Here is a 14104-nt window from a genome sequence, read left to right on the forward strand (position 1 = left end):
ATGCACATCTATCAGAATGACAGGCACAGTCAGGGAAGGTGAGGACAGTCTCCGGTCTGTAGAGGAGCATCCAGTGCAGTTCAACCAGAGGTAAGCTACGATGATGTTTGTTATGTTTTATTTGTATAGAGAGTACACTGGGTTCTTCAAGGGTTCTTTGGTTAGATTAGTGATTCTATATAAAACCATAATGACTCAAAGAACCTGACTTATTAAAACAAAAACAAACAAAATCAAGTAAATCATGTTAAATATCCCATTGTGTTTCTTAAAAAGTTAATTTAATATGGCTGGTTTGGAGCATTTAATTTAGCATTTTTAAATGGCTCTTTACACCATAAAGGTGCTATGTGGAACCATGGTAGAGAACCTTTCTAAAAGGGTTCTTACAGCACCAAAAAGTGCTCTGCTGTGGTACACTGTTATAGTATATTATAGAATATTATAGTTCTACCATAGGAGATACAAACAAATATTTTCAGCTGCACATCATGATGTTGAATAAATACTAATAAAATATAATGTAAAAAAACGACTAAGAGTCCATTGAGGCTGCTCCGGAGAAGATAATTTGTTGTGATTGGTGCACTGGTATAATCATTATAATCTACTGTGTTAATAGTATTCAGATCCAAATTATGTCCCACTCAACCATCACTGGCATCACTGAGTTGGCAGACTGTTCAATTTCATAGTGCTATAATTACATTTCCAGGGCTCTCAGCGGGGCCTGAGTGCATAATGCAGCTCCTGCTCGGCGGATTGCTCTGGGTTTCTGTGTTTCTACTCGGTGCTTCGGAGTCGGCTCAGCACTGCCCCGGTGATGACGGCGGCGCCCGGCCCTTCGTCTCCTTCACCCGGCCCTCGGCCCGGCAGGTGCTGACGCCCGGGGACGGCCTGGGGCCCCTGTACAGCTTCTCCCGGGCCTTTCTCAAGGCGGTGCAGCCAAATCCTTTCCCTGAAGGTAAGTGACAATAACTTGGTCTCGTGTCTTTTTTGACCCTGACTTGTCTCTGTCTCGTGTCTTTTTTGACCCTGACTTGTCTCTGTCTCGTGTCTTTTTTGACCCTGACTTGTCTCGGTCTTATACCTCAAACTTCTGTGCATCAGTTGGTCAATTCTGATGCATTAGTTGGATGTTGAAGGGTTAATACAGAGCTCCTGAAAATCTATATCTCTGTTGATCCCTAAGAGACTCTTTAAGCATTATTTGGAAAGACATATACACTGTTTATTCACTATTTTGGAATAGGAACAGGACTTGATTCCCTCTGGTCTCGGTCTTGACTTGGTCTTGACCCCCTTTGGACCTGGTCTTGGAATTGACTTGGACTCCACTAAGGTGGAGTTGACTGCAGCCTTGATAAGAGATGTTTTCAGTATTGATCTACTGGCTTACTGGTTGTATCTGCTGGGAATGTATGTGAAATTCATAACAGATTTCTGGCCATTCCCCTCCGTTATTACTTTTTTACTCCATTCTTCACCAAGGTTATTTCTTCATTTCTCAATCAGTAGGAACAACAGGTATACAGTGTACTGGAGACACTAGGAAGATACAGGAGATATTGTTTTTTTCCAATCATGAGAGAAGTTATCCTCTCATTATACAGACCACAATTATTCCAAAATAATGGAAATGTATTCTGTTTCTTTTTATTTCAGCTATTGTATCTAAAGCCTTGAAGAATGAACAGCAAGACATTCCTACGGTATGCAAAATTGCCATGGTTGTTCCTTTGTGAGATATGTTATGTATCGATATTCATGCATACTGTATGTTACGGTGAAAAAAATCTATGTGTCATTCTTAATTGTCTCTGACAAGGCGTGAACTAAAGTGTTTTTTGACCGTTTCTTTTTTGGAAACAATGACTTGACTTTCTTGAGTGATGAATGAATTATTGGAATCGTATCCTCTCTGTGGATCATTTCCTTGTCACTTGTCACCTTGTCACTCTGGTTCTTATGCAACTAATCTTCCACTGAAAAATGTACACAGATTATCATTCATCTACAGGAACCTATAGTGCTTATTTGGGCCAATCAATGCTCTGCTTTGAGGATGGTGAACCTATAAATATATAGATAAACCAAAAATCTTGTTGTTTGTTGTTATGTCAGATGCTAAGTGCTAATTCCTAGCAGATTGGAGCCAAATACTATCTTTACATACTTTTAAGGTTTGTTTTTTGAGCCTACTTGGGTGTCAGATGGGTGTAGTATCTTGCATATGACAAAACAATGAGCCAGAAATCTTAAACAATCACAGCAATATGCTTATATAGCGTGCAGAGGGCGACCTTGTGGATTCACAGCTCATGGAATGCATACTATCCAGATAATAATATAATGATCATATATTTGTCAAGCACTTTTCAAAACAAAGTTAAAACTACAATATGCAACTTCCCACCTTGAGGCAGGAAGTGAATTGTTAGTCCCGCCCCCCTCCCCCTCAGTGTGTGTCATTCTTAATTGTCTTTGACAAGGTGTGAACTAAAGTGATTTTTTGATTGTTTCCTTTTTGCAAACAATGATTTGACTTTCTTGAGTGATGGATGAATCATTGCAATCTTATTATCTCTGTGGATCATTTTCTTGTCACTTCTCTGTTTCTTATGCAAATGATCTTCCACTGAAGAGTGTACACAATGTATTATACACAGCATACAGTGTATTGACACAATATCGGACAACACAGATTACCATTCATGTCAAGGCCTTTTCAAAACAAAGTTAAAACTACAATATGCAATTTCCCACCTTGAGGCAGGAAGTGTATTGTTAGTCCCGCCCTCCTCCCCCTCAGTTGGTCAAGTTCCCACCCCAACACTTGTCACTCATCTTGATGAGCTGTCGTCTACCTGAGACTGAGGTAACCTTAATCTTAAAAAAAAAAAAAGGTTTTCGATGGGTCTTGTCTGCTGCATGTTTAGCTTCGCTGTACTTTTGCTCCTTCCTGCTTTCTTCCATTGTTGTTGTGTTGTGGCCACGCCCATACAACATGCCCACAGCAAACGGTCCACACTCCAAAACGTCCCCAACATCACTGACAAGCCAATTTCATGTAAACAGGGAGATTTAGGCATGTACACACAGGGATACAGACAGACAGACTGATGATGTATAATATATGGTATACATTTATTGTTATATTAATGTAAAAAAAAAAATAGCAGTTTTAATAAAGTGCTATGAGGAAACTAACAAATCAACAATACTTAAGACAGCTAATAGATTAAATAAGTCAAAAAATAAGTTGGGTTAGGGTTTATTACCTTTGTTACCACCCCCTCTAAATATCATATATTGAAATATCGAAATATAAATTGAAGATTAATCATCCAAAATCCCTATCCCACCACCATCTTCTGATTAATTATCTTCATAACTAGATGTCATCCTCTCCTGTTGATGCAGTTCAGTATCACACAGCTAGCAAAATGGCAGAAAAGTTCACTTTGTCTGGGTGGAAGTGTTTATCAAGATTGTGTTGGAGGGGGAAACTTGAGTGTATATGGAGTGTGTGTGGTCACAGTGTACATCTGTGTTTTTGTGTGAACAGCTGGTGCGGTACGAGGCAGGATACCTGGTGTGTCTGGTCCTGGCTGTGCTCTACTTGCTGCTCATGCCAATAGCTGTTGGCGTTTTGCTCCGGCAGCATTTTCACAGCAGAGCGGTGCGCATCACCAGCCCCTCATCGACCCCACCATCGCGTTACTATAAGGACATCGCAGTGTCAGGATGCCTCATTCTCATCACACTGCTGCTCCTGTAAGGCATTCACTTCACTTCATTTACTGTATTGGCATGACTGTTTATCAGAAACAATATTGCCAAAGCATTAGCCTATATAAAATGTAAATGATCAAAAAACAACAACAAAAGTTTATACATTCAAACCATAATGAGATGATAAATTATTTGGTGTGGAAAAAATATGCTAATGCAAAATTACAAATGTCTATTAGAGCTGCAACGATTAATCGATTAATCGATTAGTTGTCAACTATTAAATTAATCAGAAACTATTTTGATAATCGATTAATCGATTAGTTGTCAACTATTAAATTAATCGCCAACTATTTTGATAATCGATTAATCGGTTTGAGTAATTTTTTAAGAAAAATAAGTCAAAATTCTCTGATTCCAGCTACTTAAATGTGAATATTTTCTGGTTTCTTTACTCCTCTATGACAATAAACTGAATATCTTTGGGTTGTGGACAAAACAAGACATTTGAGGACGTCATCTTGGGCTTTGGGAAACACTGATCCACATTTTTCACCATTTTCTGACATTTTATAGACCAAACAACTGATCGATTAATCAAGAAAATAACCGACAGATTAATCGACAATGAAAATAATCGTTAGTTGCAGCCCTAATGTCTATAATAATGTAAAACAGTTCAGAAATTCAGAACATGTTTTACAAGCTTGTTTTTTACAAGCCTGTAAGAGCATAGTAGACATTGTGTGTGTGTGTGTGTGTGTGTGTGTGTGTGTGTCTGTCTGTTTCAGAGTGTTTCTGATGTTTTTCTGCCTTTATTTCTCTCGCTCGCTCTTTCTTTTCATTACTCAAGATTTAGTCCCAGATGATTGTAACCTTCTGTTGTCATTTTGTAAACAAATGTATTTTGTTATCTGCTAAGATCAATAATGTTTTGTGATGGTTTTTACTTTTAGTCCGGCAAGAATTGTTGCCTCATTTTGGTCGTCACTTGTAGAAATGATCAGGCGCTGAAATATCAGAGGATAGAAATGTCCTCTCTTGCTCTGTGCTGCTGATATCTAGTTGTCATTCTTCATTCCTTCATTCCTTCCTTCATTCATTCATTCATTCGTATGGGTGTTGCAGGATCGGAGTGATTCTGGCTTTCACCACCAACAGCAGGACCAGAGCCAACTTGCCACCCAGCCTCCAGCATCTAGACACCAACGTCGGGATCATGGAGGACAGTCTAAGATCCGTCCCTCTGGTCTGACACAACAACACACCTCCCACACCTCCACCACCTCCACCTCATTATTACGCTAAGCAATATCCCTGGTTTATTTTTATTTTTCATACTCACAGGTCACATACATTTTTCAGAAAAGCTCAGAACGATTCATTGCTATTCAGTATATATGGCAGTGTGTGTGTGTGTGTGTGTGAATTGTGTGTGAGTGTGTGTGTCAGGGTGTGTGCTTGCGGTCTGCTTAATGAGTGCCTGAATGGCTTTTGAGTACGACTGAATGCTGATTACTCATATACATATAATATTAATGCATTAAGTGCTGTATATGTCAGTTTTTAATCACACTTGACCTACTGAATTCCCCTCAAGGGACAATTTAATTTTCCTTGTTCATAACCTTCCATAAATAACAGCGATCTACCATCACTGGCCATGTAATGTGTCTATAAGCTTCACTGTGTCTTATGAGGGAAATTGGATACTTAACTTTATGGATACAGGCCCTATAGTAGTGATGTCACTTGTTTTACTGTCTTCGCAGAAAATGGAAGCCATCGTGGAACAGTACAACATTCCCAAATCAGAAATCTCAAAAACAATCCAAGGTGAGGGTGATTGGTTCGTTTATTTCGGATATTTTATCAACATTTATGTTTGGATATATTAAAGAATCTACATTATTTTGCACTTTCAGAGGCTGATGATGCCGTCAGGGCGACAATAGTCACGTCTTTCAGCAGTGAAGTCCAGAAGGCTCTGACGGATTTGTCCTCTGCTGTTAAAGGTGTGTTAAGTTGCAGAACAGGACCTCACTGGTGTAGCTGGCATGCTTCGTCGGACATATACAACACGTGCTGATATGTCATGCACGCCGATCTCAGGTGTCTTATGGGTGTGGTTGCTCTCTCTATGGCGTGCTTTTAGCTGCTATGTACAATCAGATAGAGCTTCAAATATGCTGCACAGCAAAGCACAACGGAATGGTGTTTACCCAGTAGATACTGACATCTAACCAGCATCAAGATATTGTGTAGTATAAAATAACTCAATGGATTCTCTCATGTGATGGTTAGGGGTTTCTTTGCATCTTTGAATATTTGCACTCTTAAAACGGATGTGTCTTTTTTTATCATAGTCAGTAGTTTCAAACTGATGTAAGCTGTATGAAGATCGGGTCTTTTAAGGAAAAAACAACATATATTCATGCTTTTCTGAAAATATAATGATTCTTCTATATTGGTGGTTGCAAGTGTACAGTCTCTCTCTGTAACCCCACAGATGCCATTGGAACCACTGATAACCTGAATACAATTGAGACAACAAGACCGTCCATGCAGAGAAGACACAGCGTCCTGCAGATAGCCCTGCGCCAGCTACAGGCTCGACTGGACAATCTAAACTGTCCAAACTGTGATGTTCCTGCCTCCACTAACCTGGAGACCGATGCTGACTATACACTGGTATTCCATTTGATTTGTTCTGGGCAAAAAAACACACATGTTAAAGCCTCCACACACAGACATATTTGAATCTAATTTGTACAGAATCTAGTCAGTCTTTGAGCGTCACCTTACCCGAATCAAAATTTTGGTTTGTCATTTCAGATCCCAAGTGTTCAGGACAAGCTGGATTCAATGCCCCCCAGAAGTGAGCTTGAAGGCCTTGTTGAACAAGTAAGCATGATTAATAATGAAGCAGTAACCCCTACTGAAGTGTAATGGAGATGCCGATGAGAAAAAAACACAAGATAAGATGAAACTGTAATGATCCTGAGGGGAAATGGAATCGTTACAGCCGGACATACGTAGATTCTTGCTGATCCAGGGTTTGTAATTGATGAGTAATGAGTTATTGTAGCCAGAGGAGGTGTATGTGATTTTTGACCACAAAATTCATGTAATCATGATCAAATCTAATCCGACTTATTTGCTGATTGATAATATTTGCTTCAGGGTAACTCCACCTTCCGGGGTATTCCTCAGTTTTGCTCGGACCAAATCGCACCGACTACAGCAGGTGAGATAGACAGTCATTGTACACTTTCCAAAGTGCTACACAGAAGTGTTTCCTCCCCTTTCTGTTTTCTTCTTTCTGTTTCTCTGCCTCTTTCTTCCTTTGTGAGCTTATATGTGTTATGTGACTGTCTTCCACCAGCTCTCATATCGGAGCTGAATGAGACCCAGAAGTCATTGATGAACACCAGTCAGAGTTTTCCCTCCCTGCAATCTTTCACTGAGTTTGTATCCCAGCTGAGAACCTCCGTCCGGCGCTTTGAAGGACCGATAGACTACTACGATTACATCAGGTAGCTCTGGGACTATCACATCCCTCCTATAAAGCCAGATATACACATTAGTGTAGCTCAACCCCTCCCCTTTTGTGGCGGTGGCCTAGAAGACTGTGGTTTTGCTTGACCAGCTCTCAGGTGTGAATGATGAGGCACCAGTTCACTAAACCCTGTCCCTATCCAACACAGTCTCACAAATTTTCTAAAATGAGCACGAACTCTGAAACGCAGATTACATGTTGTAGACACAAATAATGTGAAGACTATGTTCCTCCACTATGAAAAGATTATGTGACAAAAAAGTTTATTTAACCATGATCAAACCTTACCCTAACCTTAACCAAACTGTTTTAGTTGCCTTAACTTAACCATTAACTAACCTTTTCATGTGACAGAAAACTTTATAACACACATAACATAACATAACATTACATAACATTACATAACATAACATAACATAACATAACATAACATAACATAACATAACATAACCAACAGTCAGTCATGGTCAATGTGTGTAATTGTGTGAATGTGAAATATAACATTGCTGAAAAAAAGCATCCATCCTCAGTAAACCATTCCACCAAACCATAAATGTTGAAAAACAACACATTGGTATGTCGGCTTGGTGTGCACCTTCATACACAACAAATAGTCTCATGTGATTGATAAGAGATCAGTGATGAGCTGTTTGATTATACAGACCATACGGCAATTCTGACAAGATCTGTCCTCTAACATGTGAATGTGTGTTTATCTGTACATACATCAGCCTGGTAGCCGGCCCCTAGCCTAGATGTTTTTTAAATGATCTGAATCTAAATTCCAAACTCCAACCAGTATGGGTGGTAGGAAATGTGATGTTAAGTTAAATGTGATGTCTTTGTCTTATTGGCTGTGTGTCCTCTGGCTCCCTCTATAGGTGGGCGGTGGCAGTTACACTCTGCTTTGTGATGCTGGTGATAGTGCTGCTGATGGTGGCTGCTCTGTCCATGGGGCTGCCTGTGCTTTTCAACCCGACTATATACTCCTCTTTCCCAAATGCAGGACTGGAACGAACAGCGCTCAGCCTATTCCAAGCGTAAGTAGTTCAACCCCAACATGGTGCTTTTCTGTTCTGGCTGACAGATGAGTGATGAATCCAACATCAGTCCCTGAGTCTCTTTTTTTTTGTTCATTTCCATCCACAGTTCTATGATTTTGAGCTGTGCCTTCTCTTGGCTTTTCATCATCTTGGTCTTTGTCACTCTGTTCTTCGGGGGAAATGCGTACACCTTGGGTTGCCAGAGTTTCACCAGTGGCCAACTTTTTACAGTAAGGACTCAGCTCAAATTTTGAAATTTTGATTCTAATAGTTGTCCATAGTCTGCTGAGTTATATTTGTTGTTCTCTCCGGTGATAAGAAACAATGAGTGAGTAAATGAATGTATGAATGAATAAAGAAGCAAGCAAACGGGCAAACAAACAAACAAATAAATAGATATACATGCATTGATACAAGATTACATTCATATATATTCATTCATCATTCATACATACACATATGAGTTTACTGCACTAAATCAGTCTTGTTTCAATGTATTATTTGCATAGATTACAAATCACAAAGGTAAATAAGTGCAACAAGTCAGTCTATGAGTGATCAAGTGTGCAGCAAATCTACAGTTTTTTTATGAAAGAACTGGATGGACTGGTGTTTTCCAATAACATGATGGTTTGTCCTACACAGTTCCTCGACCATCAGGAAAACCTTTTCAGTCTCAATGTCAGTCAAGGAAATGACACCACACAAATTCACCCCAGCGTGTCAGCCGTCTACCAGTAAGTCCTCCATTATTGTACTAATAACAAGATATTCCCACCACAAATGATTCCCAGCAGCACGCTCAAGCAGTGTCATTCATCAATATTCTGTCTCAGACGCTCTGTTTCTGCACCGTCACTGTTTCTTTTGTCCAGAGGCTGTATGAGAGGAAGCTCCATGTTCCACAGCATGAACATGAATCAGCAGTTTGACCTGGCAGACTTCCTCAATTCCACCAAGGTGTGGGTCTAATTGTTATATTTATAAACATATATTTGCATAGCACTTTTTAAAACATAAGTTACAAACTGCTATAACAGTCAAATAAAAGCGAACATCGATCTCATCAAATAAATTGGAAAAATTAAAAACAAGATGGCACCAGAATAATCATGTTTTCATAGTGCATATGAATATGAACTGTACACTGACTGTTGCTAAGAACCTGTGCATCCATTCTAGTACCTGAAAGGCTTCAGTGAGACTGCTGGAAACATGAGGGTCGACATCAACGACCTGAAGCTGCTGTCTGATAAAGACAGACGAGGCCTGCTGGGCTTCAGAAATCTCGACTTGGAAAGCTACAACTATGACATGATGCTGCTGCTGGTATAAAGACGCACACCTCTCCCTCCTTGCCTCTTTTGATGTGTGTGAGCGAGTCTTGTTTCCTTATAATAATCAAGGATTTGCATTTCACTCTTTCCCTTCCCAGCTCAGCAAGCCAGTGGTGAAGCGAAATCTGTCTGCTTTGGCCGAAGAACTAGATGAGAAGGCAGAGCTGCCTGTAAGTGTTTGTCTGACAGTGTCGCTAAAGAAATACACCAAGGTTTTGGGAGATTGTCCCGCTGGTCAACTTTCAGTGATGAGAACATAGACACCAAAATCAAAAAACAAAAAAATAACATAAAAAAGCTGTTTTGGCCTACCAGGAACGACTTTATACTTCCATGTGGTGGTGTCTGCAGCTAAAAATCACTGCACAGCGGATGAATACATGTTCACCTGAAATAGTTCCAAAAATAATCCTGGCTACATCAACTGTACTGAGTTAATGTTTATTTCTGAAATGTATAAATCTATAGGCTATATAATAAAAACTAAAAACTTTTTATTATCAAGGGGTCAGTCTTCTTCTAGTTAGTCCTCTCAGTCAACATACTGTATTGCTAAGTGTTAGCATGGAACACCAGAGCCAATGATCTATCATCACTTAACAGGTCAGTTTCCCAAAACGTGGTGTATTCCTTTAAGATAAAATTACAAATCCTGTGAACAGTAAAATCATTTACAGTGTTTGCATCTACTCTGGCAGGAGAACACTCTGATTAAGGCCGACTTACAGGCAGAAGCAGCAAAAACCAGATCTCTGCACGACCTTGTGAGACAGCAGAGAGCAGATGCAGTATGTTCCCCACGTCACGTCCAATTTACATGCAAAGACATAAACTTTAATACTGAGACCGAGTTTCTGATTCTCTCATGTGGATTTGCTCTTTATAATGTCAAAATGTTGACTTTGCCTGTCTGCCTGTCTGTTGATCACTTCAGGCCAACATGACTGCAAGTGTCAAGGCCTTGAGGGACATAAGCCGAACTTACAAGGTACATTACAAACAATCTGCTTACACATTTCTGTTGCCTGTCTCTCTGTCTTTTGTGTGTGTGTGAGAATGTGTGCATGTGTGTGTGTGTCCGTACAAGAATGGGTGTGTCCATATCAAAGACAATCACTTGAATGAAGTCATGTGTTCGTTGGTAACTCATTTCTTTCACGCCTGCAGGCTAATGTTGACAAAACGCTGAATGGTTTCAGCCAAACTGAAGCTGCCATGCACGCTCAGGTTCCATACATTGTGGCAAACGTAAGAAAAAGATTCTTTATTATAAACATGAATCATCAATTCAAGAATTTGAATCATTGTCCTGGAGAAATAGCTCATGTTTCAGTCTCTTCCAGGTCTCCCAGTGCACCTTGGAGAAAGCAGAGCAATGCCTGCTGCGTTACCTGGACTGGGTCCGTCATGCGGTAGGTGAAGTAAAGCCATACAGACCACAATCAACACAATCATTCAGACTCACAAAAGAAAACTGTTGAAAGAGGATTTGTAATGGATTGTAGGCACACATTATGTAGACTACATTGCAAAAAATGTCCTTCTTAACAAGGTGTTTAGTCTCATATTAAGTCTTAAAATCTTATTCTAATGAGACAAGTGAAAATTGAGGCAGACCCCCCACTAGGATCAAGAAAATGACAATTCAAGAAAATCCTTGAAACCAGTTAATTTGCATTGGAAACAAGTGAAATGATCTCATCCCATTGGCAGATTTTTTTTTCCACTTGTTGTAAGAAAAATAAAATTAAGACTCAATACTAGATTTAATGACTTGCTAAGATGGATTTATTTTTCAGTGTAAAACGTTAGCAGTTTTTTTGCAGTGTTATGGCTTCAGATCCAGCTCTTAACCTGGGTCGCTTGTCATCTTTCATCTTTTCTGTCACTTTCCACTGTGTAGTATCCAGTCAAGCCTTATATACTGCATATAAAAGTCACTGAATAGTTTGCTCCAATAAACTGAGACTATCCCATCCTGTCACTGGCATTGCATACTGCAAAGAGCTCATACAAATAGGGAATGTTTTTGAGATAAATGTCTTCTACTATGTCACACCAGTAGTAGTGCTTAAATAGACCTTCAAAATGATAAATGTAAATGTAAATGGTGTGGATGACTTAAATTGGATTAATACTGCCTCTGAAAGTTCCTATGGACGTTTTTCTCTATTCTTGTTTGTAGATCTTGGATGAGATTATGGGTTGCCATTGGCTTGTAAGATCTGTGGAAAATGTGTACACTGCAATATGCCTAAATGTGATCGACCCATGGGTGAGTGAGACATCTTCATTACATGATTTACATTGTAGGGATTTCGCTGATTTGCAATGGGCGCAACAGTAGAATAAGCTTCAGTTTCTACTCAATATCATTGATATTACAAGTAGCAAATTGTGAAAGTGTCAAAGCCACAGCAGCCTGGCAATAGCTTTAACCAAATATTTTTGTATTCCTAGAATGATTATCTGATATAAGAGTGCAGCCTACTGGGTAAAGAAATAATAAAAGGTAGAAAGGATCATATTAGAGCAAATAGAGGAGAATATGGAAGAGGGGGATGTGACTCACAGTGGGAGAATCTTCAATTTTAAAATACCCTGAGATGCTAATGGATTATTTGTCTATCAGGGGTTATAAATATGGCTGAGAGTAGGTCAGCAGCACCTTGCTGAGTGTGTCTCTGTCTCTGTTTGTGCAGAATGCCTTCTGGCTGTGTTTGGGATGGTGCTGTGCGTTTCTGGTTCCTGAAATACTCCTCAGCGTCTACATAGTGAGACGTGTGAGACCAAACCCACCCACGCCGATTTTCATCGGGTAAGAGCAACTTTCACCGCAACGCAGTCAATGGATTTGACCAAAAAAAAGTCATTCTTGTTTGGTCCAAGGGCAAAGGTCAATTTTAATCAGGGATGTAGCGGAGGATAAACCCACATAAACTTAATTTCACAACCTTTCAAATTGCAGAATAGATTTTTTTTTCACAGTAAGCATTATCAAACTAATGCAAGTTATATGAGAATGGGGTATTTTAAGGGGAAAAAAAACCAAACAGAAACTAATGCGTTGTGAAAATCTCTGGAAATGCTTTTCTGAGTTTTTATCAAGCTGACATAAATCTACGATATAAATTCACAATATGCATTATGGTATTTATATGAGACTTTAAAACATGAAATGTATCCAATTTTGAAAATATGTTTTTTGTTTACATTTGTGGTGGTTTACATTTGTGGTGGTTGACCTTGCGGCGATCACCAACCGGAGTCCACAGTTAACTGAACTTTTTTAATTTACCGCCACATCACAGACTGTGACCACATCCTGTGTCTTATTGCAGGAAAGACCAGTTCATCCTGGAGAAGAAGCAGCACATGGAGGAAAACCCCACAGAGAAAACCAAGTCCAACATCTATATGACTTTAGAGGAGCTGCACAACATGAACGTCAAAGATGTAAAAATGAAAGGCCAATCTGTGGACACCTAGAAATCACTCAAGTACAGAGAGTCAACAGATGTCTATTAAACTGTAGACCCAAGTTTGCTAAGATTTTATCATTGATTCTCTGTTGGCTGTTTGTCAAGATCAAGTTAAGCACTTCTTTTTTCTTGTAATAGTTTTGACTAATGAACCAAATGATGTTGCTACTGGGCTTTTACTTAAAAGCCACCCATTTGATGAGATTATGTCTCAAGGAACACACACACACATATACACACACACAAATGAGAAGATTATTGTTGTTAGATATGGCTTCGAAAATAATTACATAAGTGATTGCATTCATATTTGGGGAGGGAGAAACCCATGATCAGTAGTCATCGTTACACATTCTGTGATTCTGTTAATGTCTAGCCAGTTCAAAAAAAATCCTGAAATTGAAAATGTCCTCATTTTGCTGGGGAACACCCTGGAGGCAGGGGCCCACATTCACAAAAACATGAATATATGGCAAAGTTCCTGCATCTCATATCTGATATTTAGCACCAAAACATCATAAAACACGTATATCCACTACATTTCTGTGGACAAAGTGGAGCAATGTCTGATGACTGACAGGATATTATTATTTGGTCAATGTGATTAGTTGTCCCTCTAAGTCAGCTTAGAGGGAACATTGGTCCTGAATGCTTTTTTTTTTAGATATGGCTTCCAAATAAATTTCTGGTGATTTTTGCTTCATCTTTGCTCTCGATTATAATAATAAAAACTACAAAATTAAATGAGGACTCACTTCAGGTCCAGGAGGCGTCACCCTGCCAGCCAAGTGACAGCATATTTTCAGCCTGTATAAAGGCTTAAACCAATATTAAAGTCAGTAGTGGCTTTTTATGGAAAATAAGGTTTGGTGTCAGATGAAGAATTCTAAAAAGTGTTGCTCTGATTGGAACTGAGACTGAGAAGGATGAGATGCGATGGAAAAGATC

The 14104-nt window shown here is 39.3% G+C and overlaps 1 protein-coding gene across 1 annotated transcript; it reads left to right on the top strand.

Annotated features, from left to right (window-relative positions):
* LOC139644242 (prominin-2-like) lies at nucleotides 1–13859 on the top strand. The gene is made up of 24 exons (XM_071519662.1): nucleotides 1–90; nucleotides 716–964; nucleotides 1666–1712; nucleotides 3569–3777; nucleotides 4864–4984; nucleotides 5508–5571; nucleotides 5661–5750; nucleotides 6245–6426; nucleotides 6571–6639; nucleotides 6919–6982; nucleotides 7121–7271; nucleotides 8176–8334; nucleotides 8444–8567; nucleotides 8983–9074; nucleotides 9213–9297; nucleotides 9520–9666; nucleotides 9773–9844; nucleotides 10373–10462; nucleotides 10609–10662; nucleotides 10842–10922; nucleotides 11018–11086; nucleotides 11860–11949; nucleotides 12377–12492; nucleotides 13016–13859. Exons 2-24 carry the CDS (start codon nucleotides 742–744, stop codon nucleotides 13161–13163), a joined length of 2547 nt encoding a protein of 848 aa, XP_071375763.1. The 5' UTR covers nucleotides 1–90; nucleotides 716–741; the 3' UTR covers nucleotides 13164–13859.
* The last annotated feature ends 245 nt before the right edge of the window (nucleotides 13860–14104 follow it).

Source organism: Centroberyx affinis, unplaced genomic scaffold (assembly GCF_046629955.1).
Source record: "Centroberyx affinis isolate AG114_WGS23_722 - 3 ecotype Tasmania unplaced genomic scaffold, CSIRO-AGI_Caff_v1 ptg000719l_1, whole genome shotgun sequence".
Lineage (NCBI taxonomy): Eukaryota > Metazoa > Chordata > Actinopteri > Beryciformes > Berycidae > Centroberyx > Centroberyx affinis.

Excerpts from the sequence above, each read along its gene's own strand:
- LOC139644242 (XM_071519662.1), top strand. The coding sequence starts at position 742 with ATGCAGCTCCTGCTCGGCGGATTGCTCTGGGTTTCTGTGTTTCTACTC. Across the intron at positions 7,272-8,175 it reads GACTACTACGATTACATCAG|GTGGGCGGTGGCAGTTACAC; the intron begins GTAGCTCTGGGA and ends CTCCCTCTATAG. Across the intron at positions 12,493-13,015 it reads CCCACGCCGATTTTCATCGG|GAAAGACCAGTTCATCCTGG; the intron begins GTAAGAGCAACT and ends GTCTTATTGCAG.